The sequence below is a fragment of the Tachyglossus aculeatus genome, chromosome 3 (genome assembly GCF_015852505.1).
Source record: "Tachyglossus aculeatus isolate mTacAcu1 chromosome 3, mTacAcu1.pri, whole genome shotgun sequence".
In the NCBI taxonomy this organism is placed as follows: Eukaryota; Metazoa; Chordata; class Mammalia; order Monotremata; family Tachyglossidae; genus Tachyglossus; species Tachyglossus aculeatus.
The window spans coordinates 11,851,737-11,874,481 of NC_052068.1; the positions used below are offsets into that span (position 1 = coordinate 11,851,737).

At 46.6% G+C, this 22,745-nt stretch overlaps 1 protein-coding gene across 1 annotated transcript in view; it reads left to right on the plus strand.

Annotated features, from left to right (window-relative positions):
- PRAP1 (proline rich acidic protein 1) overlaps positions 1–13,132 on the plus strand; it is a 45,518-nt gene extending 32,386 nt beyond the window's left edge. The window contains exons 4-5 of the mRNA XM_038744443.1: positions 6,858–6,940; positions 12,632–13,132. Coding sequence (XP_038600371.1) covers positions 6,858–6,940; positions 12,632–12,831 — 283 coding nt within the window. The 3' untranslated portion in view covers positions 12,832–13,132. The remainder of the gene's footprint in view (positions 1–6,857; positions 6,941–12,631) is intronic.
- The last annotated feature ends 9,613 nt before the right edge of the window (positions 13,133–22,745 follow it).

Genomic DNA, 22,745 nt, shown 5'->3' on the forward strand with positions numbered 1-22,745 from the left:
GCTCTACTGAGCTCTGGATAGGAGAGACAGTCACCAGGACGAAGGCAGGCATGCGCGTGCATTCTGATGGACTTTCGGGTGGCCCAGACTCCCATGGCCTTCAAGTTGCACAGCTGGCTATCTGGCTTGAAAAAATTCAGCCATTCTCATTGACTTCTCCTAAGAGCCCAGGCTTGGGAGTCAGAGGTCATGGGTTCAAATCCCGGCTCCACCAATTGTCAGCTGTGTGACCTTGGGCAAGCCACTTAACTTCTCTGGTCCTCAGTTTCCTCATCTGTAAAATGGGGATTAAGACTGTGAGCCCCACGTGGGACAACCTGATCACCCTGTGTCCTCCCCAGAGCTTAGAACAGTGCTTTGCACATAGAAAGCACTTAGATGCCATCATCGTTATTATTATTATTATTCATTCATTCATTCAATTGTATTTAGTGAGCGCTTACTGTGTGCAGAGCAGATATTCATGAACTAGATTTTAATGAGTTTCCCATGGCTTGTTGTCTATTTGCAAACATCAAGTTGCCTTTCTCTCCTCTGGGAGATTTGAAAGTACAATTCAACAAAGAGAGACAATCCCTGCCCACACCGGGCTTTACAGTCTCGAAGGAGGGTGGGACAGGCATCAAAACAAGTAAGCAGGCATTAATGTAAATAAATAAATTAGTAGATAAATAAATAAACAAATAAATATGAGAGTGACATGTTTTTCGAGATGGAGATTTTCTCCTTCCCATTCTTCAATTTGTCTCCAGTAATCCAACAGTGGTATTTATCGAGCACTTACTGCATGCTGAGGACTATATTAAGCACTTGGGAGAGCATGACAGAATTAGTGGGCACAATTATTGCCTTCAAGGAATTTATGGTCTAGCAGGGTGGTAAGGCGATAACATTTTGAAAAATCACGTTGAGGGTTGTGGGGAGGTCTTGGAAAGCAACCAGTCAAAACCACTTTACTGCACAAAGCCAGTTTCAGACTAATCTCCACACTCTCAGTGCTTGTCTGCTGAGTGAACTTCATTTCACTTCTCTTCTCTGTGCCTCAGTTCTCTCATGTGTAAAATAGGAATTAATAATAATAATAATGGCATTTATTAAGTGCTTACTATGTGCAAAGCACTGTTCTAAGTACTGGGGAAGTTACAAAGTGATCAGGTTGTCCCACGGGGGGGGGGCTCACAGTCTTAATCCCCATTTTACAGATGAGGGAACTGAGACCCAGAGAAGTTAAGTGACTTGACCAAAGTCACACAGCTTATAAGTGGCAGAGCCGGGATTTGAACCCATGACCTCTGACTCCAAAGCCTGTGCTCTTTCCATTGAGCCACACTGCTTTTTTGTGAGACTAAGACTGTGAGATTAAGGCTGTGAGACCCATGTGGTACATGGACCGTGACCTACCTGATTAGCCTGTATCTTCACCAGCGCTCAATACAGTGCCTGAGACATAGTAAGTGCTTAACATTTAAAAAAAAAAAAGGATACTAGGGGGTGTCCAGCTCCTCACACACCTGAAGTTTGAACTTAATGACAAGGATGTGCTATCCCAACAGTTCCCTCTGGGTTGACTGGAAACAGTGGGAATATTTGCACTTCCCAGGGACCGAAATGATGGCTTTGCCAAGATTCCAAGAGTTTTCCTGGTTTCTGATAGTAATAATTGTGGTATTTGTTCAGTGCTTACAATGTGCCTGGCACTGTACTAAAAACTGGGTTAGATACAATGTAATCAGGTTGGACACAGTCTCTGTCCCATGTAGCGCTCAAAGTCTTAATCCCCATTTTCCAGATGAGGAAACTGAGGCATGGAGAAGTGAAGTGATGTGCCCAAGGACACAGAGCAGATAGATGGCAGAGACAGTATTAGAACCCAGGTCCTTCTGCTCCCGGGCCTGTGCTCTAACCACTAGACCACACGGTACCTCCGTAAGCCAAAACCAAAGGTTATGCTGGACACAACTCTGAAGGCTCCTCCTCTAGAGAAGGAGCAGATTTTCATGAACTAGATTTTCGTGAGTTTCCCACGGCTCGTTGTCTATTTGCAAACATCAAGTTGCCTTTCTCTCCTTCCGGGAGCTTTGAGTAAGTAGCAATTGAGCCACGCTCAGCTGTAATTGAGCCCTTCTCTGACTGAAAAGTGAGCATCTTTGGAAAGTATATGAGCTCTGCCTGGCCTCCGGATGATCTTACTGGTCCTTCATGCTTTAGGGTTTGAAAACTGGGCCCAGGCGATGGCTGCTGTAGCCACCGGAGCTGGATTCCAGCCTTGCTTATTCCAAACCTGACAGTTTCCCAGCTGAGTTAAAAAGATCCAAAATGGCAGCTTTCTGGCCTATTAATCATCATCATCATCATCAATTGTATTTATTGAGCGCTTACTGTGCGCAGAGCACTGTACTAAGCGCTTGGGAAGTACAAGTTGGCAACATATAGAGACAGTCCCTACCCAACAGTGGGCTCACAGTCTAAAAGGGGGAGACAGAGAACAAAACCAAACATACTAACAAAATAAAATAGAATAGATATGTACAAGTAAAATACATAAATAGAGTAATAAATATGTACAAACATATATACATATATACAGGTGCTGTGGGGAAGGGAACGAGGTAAGATGGGGGGATGGAGAGGGGGACGAGGGGGAGAGGAAGGAAGGGCTTAGTCTGGGAAGGCCTCCTGGAGTAGGTGAGCTCTCAGTATGGCCTTGAAGGGAGGAAGAGAGCTAGCTTGGCGGATGGGCAGAGGGAGGGCATTCTACGTGCCAGGCAAATGATAATAATAATAATGATTGCATTTGTTAAGCACTTACTATGTGCCAAGCACTGTTCTAAGCACTGGGGGGAATACAAGGTGATCAGGTTGTCCCACGTGGGGCTCACAGTCTTAATTCCCATGTTACAGATGAGGTAACTGAGGCTCAGAGAATAATAATAATAGTAATAATGGAATTTATTAAGTGCTTACTATGTGCAAAGCACTGTTCTAAGTGCTGGGGAGGTTACAAGGAGATCAGGTTGCAACAGCGCTTTGCACATAGTAAGCACTTAATAAATGCCATCATTATTATTATTATTATTAAGCATAGTAAGCATAGTGCTTACTATGTGCAAAGCACTGTTCTAAGAGCTGGGGAGGTTACAAGGAGATCAGGTTGTCTCATGGGGGGCTCCCAGTCTTAATCCCCATTTTACGGATGAGGTCACTGAGGATCCGAGAAGTTAAGTGACTTGCCCAAAGTCACACAGCTGACAACTGACAGACTCGGGATTTGAACCCATGACCCCAGACTCCCAAGCCCGTGTTCTTTCCACTGAGCCACGCTGCATATGTGCCAGGCGTTGTTCTGAGTGCTAGGCCTGTCCTCTCCCAGTCCCGATTTCCCATACTAACCATCCTTCCCCACTTCCGCTTCCTGGACTCAAAAAGAAAAGCATTTTTTCGTTTGTTTTTTTATTTGTCACTTGTTAAGCACTTAGTATGTGCCAGGCACTGTATACTAAGCATTAAGGTAGATACCAGCTAATCACATTGGACACGACCCATGTCCCACATGGGGCTCACAGCCATTTTACAGATGAGGAAACTGAGGCCCAGAGAAACAGAGTGACTTGCCCCAGGTCACACAGCAGACAAGGGGCGGTGCCGGGATTAGAACCCAGGTCCTTTTTTACTCCCAGGCCCATGCTCTATCCATTAGGCCGTGCTGTTTCTTAAAAGTTGGCTCCAGGTTACCCAGGACGGGTGAAAGAGTCTGCGTAACTTTCCAGAGTGAATAATTTCCAACCAGGGGGAATCTTGGGCACTGAGAAAATCCAACCCATTAAAATCAATCAATGTTATCTATTGAGCATTCACTGTCCAGAACGCCGTACTGAAGGTTGGGAGAGTATAATATAAGAGTATAATATAATACAAGGCCCTGCTGAGAGCTCACCTCCTCCAGGAGGCCTTCCCAGACTGAGCACCTTCCTTCCTCTCCCCCTTGTCCCCCTCTCCATCCCCCCCTTCTTACCTCCTTCCCTTCCCCACAGCACCTGTATATATGTATATATGGTTGTACATACTTATTACTCTATTTATTTATTTATTTACTTTACTTGTACATATCTATCCTATTTATTTTATTTTGTTAGTATGTTTGGTTTTGTTCTCTGTCTCCCCCTTTTAGACTGTGAGCCCACTGTTGGGTAGGGACTGTCTCTATATGTTGCCAATTTGTACTTCCCAAGCGCTTAGTACAGTGCTCTGCACATAGTAAGCGCTCAATAAATACGATTGATGATGATGATGATGATGATAAGAGAATTGGTAGACATGTTCCTTGCTGTTTGCTTTCCCTTTTGTGTTGTCTAGGTACCTCAATCTGTGACCTTTGGACACTTGATATTCTCCCCTCGCCCAACTCCTCAGCACTTATGTACATATCTTTAAATTTTATATTATAAATTACTTATTTATTCATATTAATGTCCAGACTGTAGGCTCATTATGGGCAGAGGATGTGTCTCCTAATTACGCTCCCAAGTTCTTAGTACAATGCTCTTCACATAGTAACGCTCAATAAATACGACTGATTGATTGATTGCCCGCAAGAAGCTTTCAGTCTAGCTTCCAGTCTGCTCCTTTAAATCCATCTTTAAATAATAATAACAATAATTATGGTATTTGTTAAGCGCTTACTATGTGCCACGCATTGTACTAAGCGCTGGGGTGGATACGAGCAAACTGGGGCTCACAGACTCAATCCCCCTTTTACAGATGAGGTAACTGAGGCACGGAGAAGTAAGTGACTTGCCCAAGATCGCATAGCAGACAGGGGGTGGAGCTGAGATTAGAACCCGTGACCTTCTGGCTCCCAGGCCCGCTCTAACCATTAGGCCATGCTGCTTTCTAAAGAAGGTGGCTCTGGGAGGCTTCGGGATCTCATGAGTCTGCTTTTCTTGGACTTTTTGTCCATTGCCCTGTTGTTCCAGATGGCCAACTCCACTGACTCAACTGCCCAGTCCCTTCTCCAGAAAGGAATGACAACTCTGAGAGCCGAGATCATTCATTTATTTCAGAAAAGCAGTATGTAGCAGATAATACCCAGTCCTGGGAGGCAGAAGGTCCTGGGTTCTAATCCTGACTCCGCCGCTTGTCTGCTGCGTGACCTTGGGCAAATCATTTCATTTCTCTGGGCCTCAATCAATCAATCAATCAATCAATTGTATTTATTGAGCACTTACTGTGTGCAGAGCACTGTACTAAGCGCTTGGGAAGTACAAGTTGGCAACATATAGAGACAGTCCCTACCCAACAGTGGGAAATGAAGATTGAGACTGTGAGCCCCACATGGGACAGAGACTGTGTCCAATCCGATTTGCTTGTATCTACCCCATTGCTTAGTACAGTGTCTGGCACATAGTAAGCGCTTAACAGATATCATTTCAGTGTGGCTCAAAGGGAAGACTGAGGGCAAGCAGAGATTGACTTTTAAAACCTCTGCTTCCCTAGAGCAACAGATGTTTTTGAAAAATATTCCCGATTCCATGGAGCTTGGCTTCTGTGACTCATTGCAGGTGTAGTTCAAGTACCTTGGCTTCCCCATTTTTCTCACCTCACCCCTGGGAAGAAACGTGAGTTAGCAGATAGCAACTTACCTGATGTGTGACTTTGGGCAAGTCACTTAACCTGTCCAGGCCTCAGTTTCCACAAATGTAAAATGGGGATTAATATCTGCTCCCCTTCCTACTTAGACTATGATCCCTGGGTGAGACAGGGACTGTGTTCAAACTTGATTATCTTGTAGCTACTCCATTGCTTAGTACAGTACTTGGCACATAGTAAATGTTTAACTACCACAATTTTTTTTTAATTAGTACCAGGCTTTCTATGGAGATGGCTTACATCAGTATGTGTGTATATATGTACACATAAATATAATTACCATATGTGTATGTGTATATATATATGATGATGATGATGATTGGTATTTGTTAAACGCTTACTATGTGCAAAGCACTGTTCTAAGCACTGGGGAGATTACAAGGTGATCAGGTTGTCCCACGGGAGGCTCGCAGTCTTAATCCCCATTTTACAGATGAGGGAACTGAGGCCCAGAGAAGTTAAGTGACTTGCCCAAAGTCACACAGCTGACAAGTGAAGGAGCCAGGATTTGAACCCACGACCTCTGACTCCAAAGCCCGTGCTCTTTCCACCGAGCCACGTTGCTTCTCTGTTTAACAAGAGCTTCTTGTTTCTAACTTCTAGTCTTCCAAGAGGCCTTCCCTGACTAGAGAAGCAGCGTGGCTCAGTGGAAAGAGCTTGGGCTTTGGAGTCAGAAGTCATGGGTTCAAATCCTGGCTCTGCCAATTGTCAGCTGTGTGACCTTGGGCAAGTCACTTCACTTCTCTGGGCCTCAGTTCCTTCACCTGTAAAATGGGGATTAAGACTGTGAGCCCCATGGGGGACAACCTGATCACCCTGTATCCCCCCAGCGCTTAGAACAGTGCTTTGCAAATAGTAAGCGCTTAACAAATATTGTTATTAAACCCTCATTTCCTCTTTTCCCACTCCTTTCTGTGTCACCCTGATTCTCTCTCTTTATTCAGTTTTATTCACTGCACTTATGTACACATGCACTTATATTGTACTCTCCCAAGCGCTCAGTAGAGTGTTCTGCACTCAGTAAGTGCTCAATAAATACAATTGATTGATTATCATATTTATTGAATGCTTACGGTGTGCAGAGCAATGCAATGAGTGCTTGGAAGAGTACAGGATAACGGAGTTGGTGGACATGTTCCCTGCCCACAAGGAACTTCCAATCTAGAGAACTGTAACACTTCATGACTCTAAAACATGTTTCATTGTTCTAGGGATTTGAACCTAGATCCACTGGAAAAAGACACCCTCATGAAGGCATTTTATCCTGAAGTCCCGGCTTTCCATGCCCTTACAGGTATGAACAGACCAAACATCAGGTTTTCCTGGGTGTATCAACCAAAAGAAAGTGGAGAAGCAGCTTGGCCTACTGGAAAGAGCACAGATCTTGGAGTCATAAGGGCCCGAGTTCTAATCCCGTCTCCGCCAATTGTCTGCTGTATGAACATGAGCAAGTCACTTTACCTCTCTGTGCCTCAGGCACCTCATCTGTAAAATGGGGGGTTAAGACTGTGAGCCCCACGTGCGACATGGACTTTGTCCACTCTGATTATCTTGGATCTATTACCCCGGAGCTTAGTACAGTGCCTGGCACAGACTAAGCGCTTAACAAATGCCATAAGAAAAAATGGGTGAGTCAGTAGTAACAGGACTTGCTAAACATTTCCTACAGTAGAGCTCTAAGTTGGGCTCTTGGGGAACTTTCAAAAGTGAAGGACTGAGCCCCCTGTTTCCTCTCCTCCTCCCCATCCCCCCCCACCCTACCTCCTTCCCCTCCCCACAGCACCTGTCTATGTTTGTACAGATTTATTACTCTATTTATTTTACTTGTACATCTTTACTATTCTATTTATTTTGTTAATGACGTGCATTTAGCTTTAATTCTATTTGTTCCGATGCCTTGACACCCGTCCACATGTTTTGTTTTGTTGTCTGTCTCCCCCTTCTAGACCGTGAGCCCGTTGTTGGGTAGGGGCTGTCTCTATCTGTTGCCAACCTGTACTTCCCAAGTACTTAGTACAGTGCTCTGCACACAGTAAGCGCTCAATAAATACGATTGAATGAATGAATGAACAATCCCTGCTCTCGAGGAGTTTACACTCTAAATAGGGAGGCAGTAGACATAGATTTCACCTCTCAGGGTTGCACCTGGAGAGTTTCCAGTCTTGGCTACGGGAGGGAGAGTCAAGCAGAGGCCTGTCCATTCCATTCCTAGCTTGGCCAGTGGTTAGCGAGTGGAAGGCAATCTGCTACAAGTCAAAACTCACACGTGCTGGGCCTCAGCACCACGAGAGAGAGTCGAGGGCAGAGACTCAAGTTTACTGCACGGAAGGAGGCAATGGTAAACCACTGCCATATTTTTACCAAGAAAACTGTTTGGATCCACTACCAGAACGATTGCAGGAGGAGATGGGGCGTTCTGGGAGAGATGTTGCCAACTTGTACTTCCCAAGCGCTTACTACAGTGCTCTGCACACAGTAAGTGCTCAATAAATACGATTGATGATGAGGATGATGTGTCCATGGCGTCGCTATGGGTCGGAGATGACTCGACAGCATAAGACAACAACAACGGCAAGACACAGATTGGTGAATGCACCGCAGGTAAGAGAGAGTGGAGGACAGGTTCATCGGCCTATAGCCTAGACTTGAGTGGATACACAACACAGTCACCAAAAAAAATACCAGATTGCAAGGTGATGGTGGGGATGGCCTATCCATGAAGTTCGTAGGAAGCGATGAGGAAACGTCTCCTGGTGGAGGTGGCAGTTTTGGAGGGCTTCAAGGCCTCTAGATTGTAAGTTCGTTGTGGATGGGGAATGTGTCTACCACCTCAGCTGTATTGTACTCTCCCAGTGAATAAATAAGAAATAATGATGGCATGTGTTAAGCACTTACTATGTGCAAGGCACTGTTCTAAGTGTTGGGGAGGTTACAAGGTGATCAGGTTGTCCCACTGGAGGCTCACAGTCTTAATCCCCATTTTACAGACGAGGTAACTGAGTCACAGAGAAGCTAAGTGACTTGCCCAAGGTCACACAGATGACAACTGGAGGAGACGGAATTTGAACCCATGACCTCTGACTCCCAAGCCCGTGCTCTTTCCACTGAGCCACGCTGCTTCTCCTAAGTGCTTACTTTGATGCTCTGCACACATTTAGAGCTCAATAAATACCACTGATTGAAGGATTGATTGACTTTGAGGGTAGAGTTCTCTACCAGAGTTTGCCTGTGTGGTGGCAGCATCAGATGTAGTCAAGGCTTTTGAGTACTATGCATTCGTTCACTCAATCGTATTTATCGAGCACTTATTACAGAGCACTATAATAAGTGCTTGGGAGAGTACAATATAAAAACTAACGGACACATTCCCTGCTCATAGCGAGCTCACAGTCTAGAGGGGGAGATAGACATTAATACACATAAATAAATAAGCTACAGATATATACAAATGTGCTGTGAGGATGAGAGGGAGGATGAAAAAAGGTCAGGTTAAGGTGATGCAGAAGGGAGTGGAAGAAGAAGGCTTAGTCAGGAAAGCCTTCTTGGAGGAAATGTAACTTTGGGGAATTTGGTCCACGTTCCATTTTCTCCTTCTCCTTTCTTTAAATAATGCCTTGAATCTATGCAGCACTTGAGCCCGTTGTTGGGTAGGGACCATCTCTATATGTTGCCAACTTCCCAAGCGCTTAGTACAGTGCTCTGCACACAGTAAGCGCTCAATAAATACGATTGAGTGAATGAATGAATGAATTTTCCAAAGCTCTTCTGCATTATCATCTCCTTTTTTCCCTCACGACGTCCCCCAGGGTTAGGGAGAGGTGAGTATTATTCTTCTAGACTGTGAGCCCACTGTTGGGTAGGGACCGTCTATATGTTGCCAACTTGTACTTCCCAAGCGCTTAGTACAGTGCTCTGCACACAGTAAGTGCTCAATAAATACGATTGATTGAGTCTCCCCAGTTTAGAGATGAGGAAACTGAGGCCCAGATAGATTAAGTGACTTGCTCGTAGTCACACAACAGGCCAGTAGCAGAATCAGAACTCGAACTTGGGTCTTTTGACTCCCAGGCCTGGCTCCGCTAGGCCATGCTCCCTGCCAAACTGATCAATGGTAACAAACTGACTGATCCATCAGTCGATGGTATTTATTGAGTGCTGTGTGCAGGACACTGTACTAAATCCGAGAGAGAGTACAATACAATGGAGTTGGTAGACACAATCCCGGCCCACACAGATTCTAGACTGTGAGCCCAGTGTGGGCAGGGATTGTCTCTCTTTGTTGCTGAACTGTACTTCCCTAGCGCTTAGTACAGTGCTCTGCACACAGTAAGCGCTCGATAAATACGTTTGAATGAATGAATGAATAGATGGTTTAGGGTCTCCGTGACTGTGAATGAAACTCGAAGCAGATCAATGTCATTTTCTCCTGAGCTAGACTGAAGAGAAGGCTGAGTTATCAGGGCCTTCCCAGACTGAGCCCCCTCCTTCCTCTCCCCCTCCCAATCCCCCGGGCCCTACCTCCTTCCCCTCCCCACAGCACCTGTATCTATGTTTGTACAAATTTATTACTCTATTTATTTTACTTGTACATATTTACTATTCTATTTATTGTATTTTGTTAATATGTTTGGTTTTGTTGTCTGTCTCCCCCTTCTAGACTGTGAACCCGCTGCTGGTTAGGGACCATCTCTATATGTTGCCGACTTGTACTTCCCAAGCGCGTAGTACAGTGCTCTGCACACAGTAAGCGCTCAATAAATACGATTGAATGAATGAATCAGGGGCTATAGTAGGTGTTCAAGAAGTGAATAGCCAGCGTGTGGGAGCTTTTCAAATAAACGGGGATGTGGAGGAAGAGGGGGTGAAACACTGGCTGGATAAGTTGGGACCAATTCCAGGGCAAAAGTCATGCAGCCATGATTGCCTGTTTCCTTTTCTCTCCTACTAAAACCCAATCCACACACTTTGCTCCTCTAATGCTAACCTTCTCACTGTACCTCGATAATCATAAGTATGATATTTGTTGAACGCTTACTATGTGTCAAGCACTGTACTAAGCGCTGGGGTGGATACAAGCAAATCGGGTGGGAAACAGTCCCTGACCCACATAGGGCTCACAGTCTCAATCCCCATTTTACAGATGAGGGAACTGAGGCCTAGGGAAGTGAAGTGACTTGCCCAGGGTCACGCAGCAGACAAGTGGCAGAGCCGGGATTAGAACTCATGACCTTCTGACTCCTAAGCCTGGTCTCTATCCACTACATCATGCTGATTCCCACTAAAAATATAATGGTATTTGGTAGGCGCTTACTTTGTGCCAAGCACTATTTTAAGTGCTGGGCTAAATACAAGGTAATCAGGTTGTCCCACTTGGGGCTCGCAGTCATAATCCCCATTTTTCCAATGAGGTAACTGAGGCACAGAGAAGTGAAGTGGCTTGCCTAAGGTCACACAGCTGACAAGTGGCAGAGCAGGGATTAGAACACACGATCTCTGACTCCCAAGCCCCTCCTCTTTCCACTAAGGCACACTGCTTCTCTGCTTCTCAATCTCGTCTACCTTACCGCCGATCTCTTGCTCACATTCATTCATTCAATCGTATTTATTGAGCGCTTACTGTGTGCAGAGCACTGTACTAAGCGCTTGGGAAGTACAATTTGGCAACATATAGAGACAGTCCCTACCCAGCAGTGGGCTCACATCCTGCCCCTAGCCTGGAATGCCCTCCTCCTCATATCCGACAGACAGTGACTCTTCCTTCTTTCCAAGCCTTATTGAAGGTCCATCTTCTCCAAGAGGCCTTCCCTGACTTAGCCCTCCTTTCCTCTTCTCCCACTCCCTTCTGCATCACTCTGACTTGTTCCCTTTGTTCTTCCCCCCTCCCAGTCCCACAGCACTCATGTCCATATCTGTCATTTATTTATTTTCATTAATGCCTCTCTTCCTTCTAGACTGTGAGCTCTTTGTGGACAGGAGATGTATCTGTCCATTGTTGTATCGTGGAATGGTCTGTTCATTGCTGAATTGTATTCTCTCAAGCACTTAGTACAGTGCTCAATAAATACAATTGACTCACCGATTGACTGACTAAAATGATGATTAATTGCCTGTCCTCCCTCCTACTTCAGTTGTGAGTTTCACATGGGACAGGAACTATGATTGACCTGATTAACTTGTATCTACCCCAGTACTTAGAACAGTGGTTGGCACTTAGTAAGTGCTTAACAAATAACAGTTATTATTTCTGCATCTACCCCGGTGCTTCATACAGTGCTTGTCACAAAGTAAGCATTTAACAAATACACAATTATCATCATCACCATCATTGTTATTATTATCATCAATATCATATAAATTGATAATTTCATTAGTACAGACTGAAAGGGCATTTATTGAGTCCCTTGGGGTGTAATGCACTGTACTACTACTACTAATAATAATGATGGCATTTGTTAAGCACTTACTATGTGCAAAGCACTGTTCTAAGCGCTGAGGAGGTTACAAGGTGAACAGGTTGTCCCACAAGGGGCTCACAGTCTTCATCCCCATTTTACAGATGAGGAAACTGAGGCACAGAGAAGTTAAGTGACTCACCCAAAGTCACACAGCTGACAATTGGCAGAGTCGGTATTCAAACCCATGACCTCTGACTCCAAAGCCCGTGCTCTTTCCACTGAGAAGCCCCAGGGCAAGTACAATAGAAGCATGAGACGTATTCCCTGCCTCCTAGGAGCTTTCACTCTAGGGAAACACACGTAAAAATACTAGCAAATGGGGTCAGAATTTTAAAAATTTATTCAATTGTATTTACCGAATGCTTACTGTGTTCACAGCACTGCACTAAGTGCTTGGGAGAGTACAATAGAATAATAAACAGACACATCCCCCGCCTACAAAGAACTTGCAGTCTACGGACGAGCTTACAGTCTAGAGGTGTGATGTACAATCGGTACGCATGAGAAAACCAAGCTTTCTCCATTTATAGTTCCAGGTCCCGAGGAGGACCCCTTTTACCACTTACGTTCCCGGCTGGATGGGCCTGAGGAAGATAAGGACCAAATCCACCACTCCGACAGCGGGGAAGATGTCATTCCGGAGACCGAGCCGCTGAGGGTTCTTCTTCATGAGACCCTGTATGGGCCCGAGAAAGACAGGGACCGGTTCTATCACGCTGAAGACAACTAAGAATCGGCTCCTCAAGTCCCAAGACTCTCTAGAAGAGAGCAAGCTGCTTTCTGCCTGCTTCCTCTTTTTTCCTAACCTGTCTGTTGTGTCTCCAAACCTCCTTTAATACGGCATCTTGGAAGGATAATGGCACTCTTCCTCATCCCCATCCCACCCCACCTCCCATTCCCCTCTGGCCTGGTCCGTCTTTCTGGCCTGTTCATTTCAGGACTAGAATGCCGACCGTTTAGTACACTGCCTCAGCTTTCTGTAGAGCAGTGAGTTTCCTGCTGCTGCGGCTGATGATGATGATAAAGCTTCTGCGAGTCTAAAAAATACCAAATAAATGTTTGAAAGATGAGCGAAGACAGGGCAAGGATCAAGACTTGGAAGACAAATTCACTGGCAGACGTTCATGAAACGGAGATTTTAGAGACCTCCATTTGGAAGAGGGAAGGGGCTGGGAGGGGCTGAGTGGGTAAACAATTCTGCTTGGTGGCTTATATCTTCACCTTTGAGATTTGTTTTTTGTTTTTTTTAAATGATATCCATTAAGTGTTTACTCTATGCCAGGCACTGTAATAAGCACTGGGTTAGATACAAGCTAATCAGGTTGGATGCAATCCCTGTCCTGCATAGGGTGAACCTCATTTTATAGATGAGGTAACTGAGGCACAGAGAAGTGACGTGACTTGCCCAGTGTCACACAGGAGACATGTGGCAGAGCCAGGATTAGAATCCATGTCCTTCCGACTCCCAGGCCTCTACTCTATTACTCATTCATTCATTCAGTCATATTTATTGAGCACTTACTGTGTGCAGAGCACTGCACTAAGCGCTTGGAAAGTACAATTCGGCAACATATAGAGACGGTCCCTACCCAACAGCGGGCTCACGGTCTAGAAGCGGGGAGACAGACAACAAAACAAAACAAGTAGACAGGCAACAATAGCATCAATGTAAATAAATAGAATTATAGATATATACCCATCATTAATAAAATAAATAGAATAATAAATATAGGCCTTGCTGCTTCTCTAAGTTGCCTTTAGGAGCAATGGAAGGGTAAGGGTTGGGGTCCCTGGAGTGGGGAAGGGCAGTGCTTACTTTGGTTCTTCTGCATCCTGTGTCCTTCATCCCAGAGACCTTTGAGTTTTCTGGCAATCCCCTGGGACACTTAAATTGAGTTCCTCCTTCTCCAGCAGTCCTGGGCTTAGGGCTTGACTGTGGCAGCTTCCTCCAGGAGCAGGTCCAGGGGCAAGCAAGAACCCAGGAAATAATAATTGTAGTACTGGTTAAGTGCTTTCATGAGCCAGGCACTGTACTAAGGACTGGGGTGGATACAAGCGAATCGGATTGGACACAGTCCCTGTCCCTCAGGGTGCTCACGGTCTTAATCCCCATTTTACAGATGAGACAACTGAAGCACAGATAAGTGAAGTGACTCACCCAAGGTCCCATAGCAGACAAGTGGCAGAGTGGAATTAGAACCCGGGTCCTTCTGATTCCCAGGCAAGTGCTCTATCAGCTAGGCAATGCCGTAGGCCATATTCCTGTTCATGCCTCTACTGCCCGCAGAGTCAGACTCCCCATCCACCCCCACCCCCCATAGCTCCTCCCTGTGAAACTGTAACCTCTTCAGACTTCCAGAGGTCCAGCCAGGAATCCTGACCTACAGGTGGCCTCGTCATTCCACATTAGGCCAGGGTTGGGACAGGCAGTGAACGGATACACCATAACCAGAGAAGAGAAACAGCGTGGCTCAGTGGAAAGAGCACGGGCTTTGGAGTCAGAGGTCATGGGTTCTAATCCCAGCTCTGCCAATGGTCAGCTGTGTGACTTTGGGCAAGTCACTTAACTTCTCTGGGCCTCAGTTACCTCATCTGGAAAATGGGGATTAAGACTGTGAGCCCCCTGTGGGACAATCTGATCACCTTGTCACCTCCCCAGCACTTAGAATGATGCTTTGCACAAAGTAAGCACTTAATAAATGCCATTACCTCATCTGGAAAATGGGGATTAAGACTGTGAGCCCCCTGTGGGACAATCTGATCACCTTGTAACCTCCCCAGCACTTAGAGTGGTGCTTTGCACAAAGTAAGCACTTAATAAATGCCATTATTATAATTATTATTACAACCAATCCAAGAGAATCACACTGCTATCAACCAAGGGGAATTAATGCAGAAAGCCCCAACATTTCCTGGGTGACTTAAAGCACCCTGGGAGTGAGAGGTGGGATGCAGTCAGAAAAGCAACATGGTCTAGTGAATGGCGCAGGAGCCTGAGAGTCAGAAGGGCCCGGGTTCTAATTCCGGATCCAGCATTCATTCATTCAATCGTATTTATTGAGCGTTTACTGTGTGCAGAGCACTGTACTAAGCGCTTGGGAAGTACAAGTTCACAACATATAGAGACGGTCCCTACCCAACAGTGGGCTCACACTCCGTGCCCCCTGCCCGCCCGGAGATGGAGTCTTTAGGTGCCAATTCCATCCCGCCCTGATCCCAGCCCGGCCCCGATTACTTTCTCGGATTTCCAGGCTTGGTTCTTGGTGTACTGGGCGTCCACCAGGCCCGGGTCTTCCCGGGACAGAAGAACGAGGGGATCTCACTCCGGGCTGGTCCTGGACCCTCGGAAATAGCACTTGCGGGCTGTGTGACCTTGGGCAAGTGGCTTCACTTTTCTGGGCCACAATCTCCTCATCTGTACAATGGAGAGTCCCCCTCTCAGGGTCACAGCTGGAGAGTTTCCAGTCCTTTACCAGTCTCGGCTATGGGAGGTAGAGTCATTCATTCAATCGTATTTATTGAGCGCTTACTGTGTGCAGAGCACTGTACTAAGCGCTTGGGAAGTCCAAGTTGGCAACGTATAGAGTCTTCTAGACTGTGAGCCCACTGTTGCGTAGGGACCGTCTCTATATGTTGCCAACTTGGACTTCCCAAGCGCTTAGTACAGTGCTCTGCACACAGTAAGCACTCAATAAATATGATTGATTGATGGATTGATTGAGAAGAGGCCTACCCAATCCATTTCTAGTGTGGGCAGTGGCTAGCGAGGGGCAGGCAATCTGCTACTCACCCGTGCTGTGGCAGCAGCAGCGTGAGAGTCGAGGGTGGAGACTCAAGTTTACTCCAAGGAAGGCGGCAACGATAAACCCCTTCCATATTTTGACCAAGAAAACTCTGTGGATCCACAACCAGAACGATGGCAGATGGAGAGCGGGTCGTTCTGGGAGAAATGTGTCCGTGGTGTCGCTATGGGTCAGAAACGACACGACGGCAGAAGACAGGACGATAGCAATTAATGCCATGAGCCCCATGTGGGACACGGACGTGTCCAACCTGATTAACTTGTATCTCCCCCAGCTCTTAAAGTGGTGTTTGACACGTAGTAAGCTCTTAACAAATACCATCATTATTATCATTGCTCCCGATCACTAAAAACAATTTCCTCTGGCTGAGCGCAGAGTTGAAGAAGCCTTCTAATGGGACCGAAGGGAAGACTGACTCAGGCAGTCTACCCTCATGGGGACCTTGGACAAGGTGTGGGTGGAAGGGACAGATGCCAAGGGGTTTTGGGGGGTCAGGGGGGATTTAAAATCCAGCAGCTATGTTGCAGAGATGCCAGCCCTGGGGTGGCAGTTGCTGCCTCTTTGAATGTCCGATTACTTCAGACTGTCAGCTGCGAAAATAATTCATTCATTCATTCAATTGTATTTACTGAGCGCTTACTGTGTGCAGAGCACTGTACTAAGCGCTTGGGAAGTACAAGTTGGCAACATATAGAGACGGTCCCTACCCAACAGCGGGCTCACAGTCTAGAAAGGGGAGACAGACAACAGAACAAAACATATTAACAAGATAAAATAAATAGAATAAATATGTACAAGTAAAATAAGTAGAGTAATAAATATGCACAAACATATATACAGGTGCGGTGGGGAGGGGAAGGAGGTATGGCGGGGGGAGGGGATGGGAAGGGGGAGGAAGGGGAGAAGAAGGAGGGGAACCTTTTGTCCATGTGGGACAGAGACTTTTTTAATGGCATTTGTTAAACACTTCATTCATTCATTCAATTGTATTTATTGAGTGCTTACTGTGTGCAGAGCACTGTACTAAGCACTTGGGAAGTTCAAGTTGGCAACATATAGAGTCAGGCCCTACCCAACAGTGGGCTCACAGTCTAGAAGATTACTTCTCCACACTTACCATGTGTCAGGCACTGTACTCAGCACTGGGGTAGATACAGGATAGATCGGCCCACCATTTTAATTAATTCCCATTTTTGTCAGAGTTGATGGGTGCATTAAAGCAAACTACTAGAAGAGAAGCAGCATGGCCTAGTGGATAGAGCCCGGGCCTGAGAATCAGAGGAGGTTCTAATGCCAGCTCTGTCACTTGTCTGCTGTGTAACCTTGGGCAAGTCACTACGCTTCTCTGGGCCTCAGTGACCTCATCAGTAAAATGGGGGTTGAGACTGTGAGCCCTGTGTGGGACAGGGACGGTGTCCAACTCAATTCGCTTTGTGAAATAATAATAATGATGATGGTATTTGTTAAGCACTTAGTACATGCCAAGCACTGTTCTAAGTGCTGGGTTAGTTATATGGTAATCAGGTTGTCCCACGTGGGGCTCCCAGTCTTAATCCCCATTTTACAGACGAGGTGACTGAGGCACAGAGAACTTGAGTGACTTGCCCAAAGTCACACAGCTGATAACTGGCAGAGCTGGAATTAGAACCCATGACCTCTGACTCATTAATAATAATAATAATAATGGCATTTGTTAAGTGGTTACTATGTGCAAAGCACTGTTCTAAGCACTGGGGGGATACAAGGTGATCAGGTTGTCCCACATGGGGCTCACAGTCTTAATCCCCATTTTACAGATGAGGTAACTGAGGCTCAGAGGAGTTAAGTGATTTGTCCAAGGTTACACAGCAGACATGTGGTGGAGCTGGGATTCGAACCCATGATCTCTGACTCCAAAGCCCGTGCTCTTTCCACTGAGCCATGCTGCTTCTCTACTGCTGCTCTTGCCACTAAGCCACTTTGTATCCACCCCAGTGGTTAGTACAGTGCTTGGCACATAATAAGTGCTTAACAAATGGCATAATTATTATTATTATTATTATTATTATCATTCAAGAGTGCTTACTTCCTGTTACCTTTTTTCTGCCTGACTGGGATTTGAAAGGCAGTGCTGGTTTCTGCGCAGGTTCTGGATGGCAGCAGCCAGAGATGAGACTGTCTAGGAAACCATAAACTGGTTTAGTTACTGGAAAAGGGTGGGGATACAGGGAAAGAAACAAGAGTGAAGGGTAGGAAAGAAGGGGGCCAGAAGAAAAAATGGAGGAAAAGGTGACGGGGGGAAAGCTGGAGAGGATGCAGGAATGGAAGAAAAGACTTTTTGTCCCCAAACTCAAGTTGATTTTTGCTTCATTATTTGAGTGCCAACCGGACAGGCCGCTGCAGGCACTCATCCGTGTCATGGAAATGGACGGGAGCCCCTGATCAATTGATCAATGTTCAATTTATTGAGCATCTACTATGAACAGAGCATCGTTCTAAGCACTTGGGAGAGTTCATTTCGACAGAGTCAGCAGACACATTCCCTGCCCTTAAAAAGCTTGCAGTCTAGAGAGGGAGAGACACAGGAATGTGAAGAAATAAAGCGGAGCCCTGGCTCCATGTTCCTCCATCCATAGCTGGCCATGACCTTCTTCTGCCCCACCATGACAAGGATCCCAAAGCACCCATTTGGATGGATTTTTCCAGGAGTACGTTTCAAGGGGCTGTGAGCAGGCAACGGAAGTCGGGTGACTGTCCAGTGATAACCCACGGTCATGGGGAGACTCGTGACATCAGTCTGGACACACTGGGTAGGCACCATAATGCAATAATAATAATTGTGGTATTTAGTACACGCTTATTATGTGCCGAGCACTGTTCTAAGGGCTGGGGTAGATACAAGCTAATCAGGTTGGACAGTCCCTGTCATACAAAGGCCTCACAGTGTTAATCCCCATTTTACAGATGAAGGAACTGAGGCCTGGAGAGGTGAAGTTACTTGTCCAACGTCACACAGCAGACAAGTGGCAGAGCAGGAATTAGAACCCACGACCTCTGACTCCCAGCTCTGCCACGCTGCTTTCCTGGCAGTGACATCTTAAGCAACACTTTGGGGAGGCAAGCCGACCTGACACAATCCTAATATGTCGGAGAAGCAGACTGGCTTAGTGAAGGAGCACGGTCTTGGGAATCAGAGGTCGTGGGTTCTAATCCCCGCCCCGCCACTTGTCTGCTGTGTGACCTTGGGCAAGTCACTTACCTTCTCTGTGACACAGTTACCTCATCTGTCAAATGGAGATTCAGACTGTGAGCCCCATGTGGGACAACCTGATTACCTTGTATCTACCCCAGCGCTTAGAACAATGCTTGGCACATAGTAAGCACTTAACAAATACCATCGTCATTATTATGATTATTATTTCATTTGGGGGAGAAAAGATATGAGCCTCTCCAATCCATGAGAACTCTGGATTTGTGAAGGCACACCAGTTGCACACAATCCTAAAATATTTTTCTGGGGGGAGAAAGGGTATGAATCTTCCTGGTCTGTGAAAACTCTGGAGCCGCATTCAACTTGTAGAACTCAGCAGCGAGAGCTGTGGGCGAGTGAGGGCCAACATGAAAATGAAAAACGGGCCACAAAAGCAGGCCATTCCCAAGCCATCCAGGACAGAGGGCAGGTCAGCCGAAAACCAGGCTGACTGTTGCAAGACCCGACGGCTTTCTATCCGAAATGGGATACTGAAACTTCATGCCAATCACAGCAGGTCACGCTAACTGACTTCTTCAAACCCAGCCTTCTGGGGTTCCAAATTAGGGGAAAAAGATCCCCATTCTGAGTGTGTGGGGTGGGGTGCTCCTTGCCTGAAATGACACCAGAGATGATCTCAGTCCGACTACCAGACACACATCCTGAGGGGAACATCAGATAGGAGGTGAGTTCTACTCCTTGCTGATTTTCTCTGAAGTTATCTTCATCTTTACCTCTAAGGCAGAGAAGCAATGTTGCCTAATAATAGATCACGGGCCTGGGAGACAACAGAACCTGGGTTCTCATCCCAGCTCTGCCATTTCTCTGCTGTGTCACCTTGGACAAGTCACTTAGCTTTTCTACATGTCATCATCATCATCATCATCATCAATCGTATTTATTGAGCGCTTACTATGTGCAGAGCACTGTACTAAGCGCTTGGGAAGTACAAATTGGCAACATATAGAGACAGTCCCTACCCAACAGTGGGCTCACAGTCTAAAAGGGGGAGACAGAGAACAAAACCAAGCATACTAACAAAATAAAATAAATAGGATAGATATGTACAAGTAAAATAAATAAATAAATAAATAGAGTAATAAATATGTACAAACATATATACATATATACAGGTGCTGTGGGGAAGGGAAGGAGGTAAAATGGGGGGGATGGAGGGGGGACGAGGGGGAGAGGAAGGAAGGGGCTCAGTCTGGGAAGGCCTCCTGGAGGAGGTGAGCTCTCAGCAGGGCCTTGAAGGGAGGAAGAGAGCTAGCTTGGCGGATGGGCAGAGGGATTGGGGGCATTCCAGGCCCGGGGGATGACGTGGGCCGGGGGTCGACGGCGGGACAGGCGAGAACGAGGTACGGGGAGGAGATTAGCGGCGGAGGAGCGGAGGGTGCGGGCTGGGCTGTAGAAGGAGAGAAGGGAGGTGAGGTAGGAGGGGGCGAGGTGATGGACAGCCTTGAAGCCCAGGGTGAGGAGTTTCTGCCTGATGCGCAGATTGATTGGTAGCCACTGGAGATTCTTGAGGAGGGGAGTAATATGTCCAGAGCGTTTCTGGACAAAGATAATCCGGGCAGCAGCATAAAGTATGGAGTGAATTGGAGAGAGACACGAGGATGGGAGATCAGAGAGAAGGCTGGTGCAGTAGTCCAGACGGGATAGGATGAGAGCTTGAATGAGCAGGGTAGCAGTTTGGATGGAGAGGAAAGGGCGGATCTTGGCAATGTTGCGGAGCTGAGACCGGCAGGTTTTGGTGACGGCTTGGATGTGAGGGGTGAATGAAAGAGCGGAGTCGAGGATGACACCAAGGTTGCGGGCTTGTGAGACGGGAAGGATGGTAGTGCCGTCAACAGAGATGGGAAAGTCAGGGAGAGGACAAGGTTTGGGAGGGAAGACAAGGAGTTCAGTCTTCGACATGTTGAGCTTTAGGTGGCGGGCAGACATCCAGATGGAGATGTCCTGAAGACAGGAGGAGATGCGAGCCTGGAGAGAGGGGGATAGAGCAGGGGCAGAGATGTAGATCTGGGTGTCATCAGCGTAGAGATGATAGTTGAAGCCGTGGGAGCGAATGAGGTCACCAAGGGAGTGCGTGTAGATCGAGAACAGAAGGGGACCAAGCACTGAACCTTGGGGAACCCCCACAGTAAGAGGATGGGAGGGGGAGGAGGAGCCTGCAAAAGAGACTGAGAAAGAACGACCGGAGAGATAAGAGGAGAACCAGGAGAGGACGGAGTCTGTGAAGCCAAGGTCAGATAGCGTGTTGAGGAGAAGGGGGTGGGCCACAGTGTCAAAGGCAGCTGAGAGGTCGAGGAGGATTAGGACAGAGTATGAGCCGTTGGATTTGGCAAGCAGGAGGTCATTGGTGACCTTTGAGAGGGCAGTTTCCGTGGAATGAAGGGGACGGAAGCCAGACTGGAGGGGGTCGAGGAGAGAGTTGTTGTTGAGGAATTCTAGGCAGCGCGTGTAGACGACTCGTTCAAGGAGTTTGGAAAGGAATGGTAGGAGGGATATGGGACGATAACTAGAAGGTGAGGTGGGGTCAAGAGAGGGTTTTTTTAGGATGGGAGAGACATGGGCATGTTTGAAGGCAGAGGGGAAGGAACCAGTGGAGAGTGAGTGGTTGAAGATGGAAGTTAAGGAGGGGAGAAGGGATGGAGCGAGAGATTTCATGAGATGAGAGGGAATGGGGTCAGAAATACAGGTGGCCGGAGTAGCACTTGAGAGGAGGGAGGAGAGCTCCTCTGAGGATACCGCTGGGAAGGATGGGAGAGTAGCAGAAAGTGTTGAGAGCCGGGGGGTTTACAAGGTCAGTTTCCTCACCTTGTAAAATGGGAACTGAGTACCTGTTTTCCCTCCTACCCACACTGTGAACCCCATGTGGGGCAGGATTGCATGCAACTTGATTGTCTTGTATTCATTCATTCATTCATTCAATCGTATTTATTGAGCGCTTACTATGTGCAGAGCACTTTACTAAGTGCTTAGGAAGTATAAGTTGGCAACATGCAGAGACGGTCCCTACCCAACCCAATGAAAGAGTAAGCTCTTAACGAATACCACAATTATTATTATCGTCATCATCCTTGCTCTCTCCTGAGCACCTGCTGTGCACTAGGCACTGTGCCAAGCACTTGGGGAGGGGGACAACAGAAGCAAGATATACGATCCCTGGCTTCTGGGAGCTTCTACTCTAACAGAGAGAACACGCGAACAAGTGAAAGCGGGATGAAGAATAAGGGCGTCACTGGAAATGGCACGAATGCATCGGGATAAAATCGCTGAAAAGATAATGAGATGTTCACATAAAACTTGCAAAGCCAATATACGTCGATGCGGATGTGCTGAGGAATAGAATGAAAAATTGAAGGGTGACGTGGTGCGGTGAAGTGACTGGCAGGTTGGGAATTAATCATTGAAGACTTCTTGGGGAAACGAGGGTTTAGGAGAACTTTGAAGAAGGACTGAAATTAGAGTCAGATTCATTTGGAGAGAGGAGGTTATGAAGAGAGGATTTAGATGTCAGTCACCTCCTTTTCTAGGATGAGGCTTAGCCAGAAAAAGAGAAGATGAAGAGAACAGTGCTTTGCACATAGTAAGCGCTTAATAAAT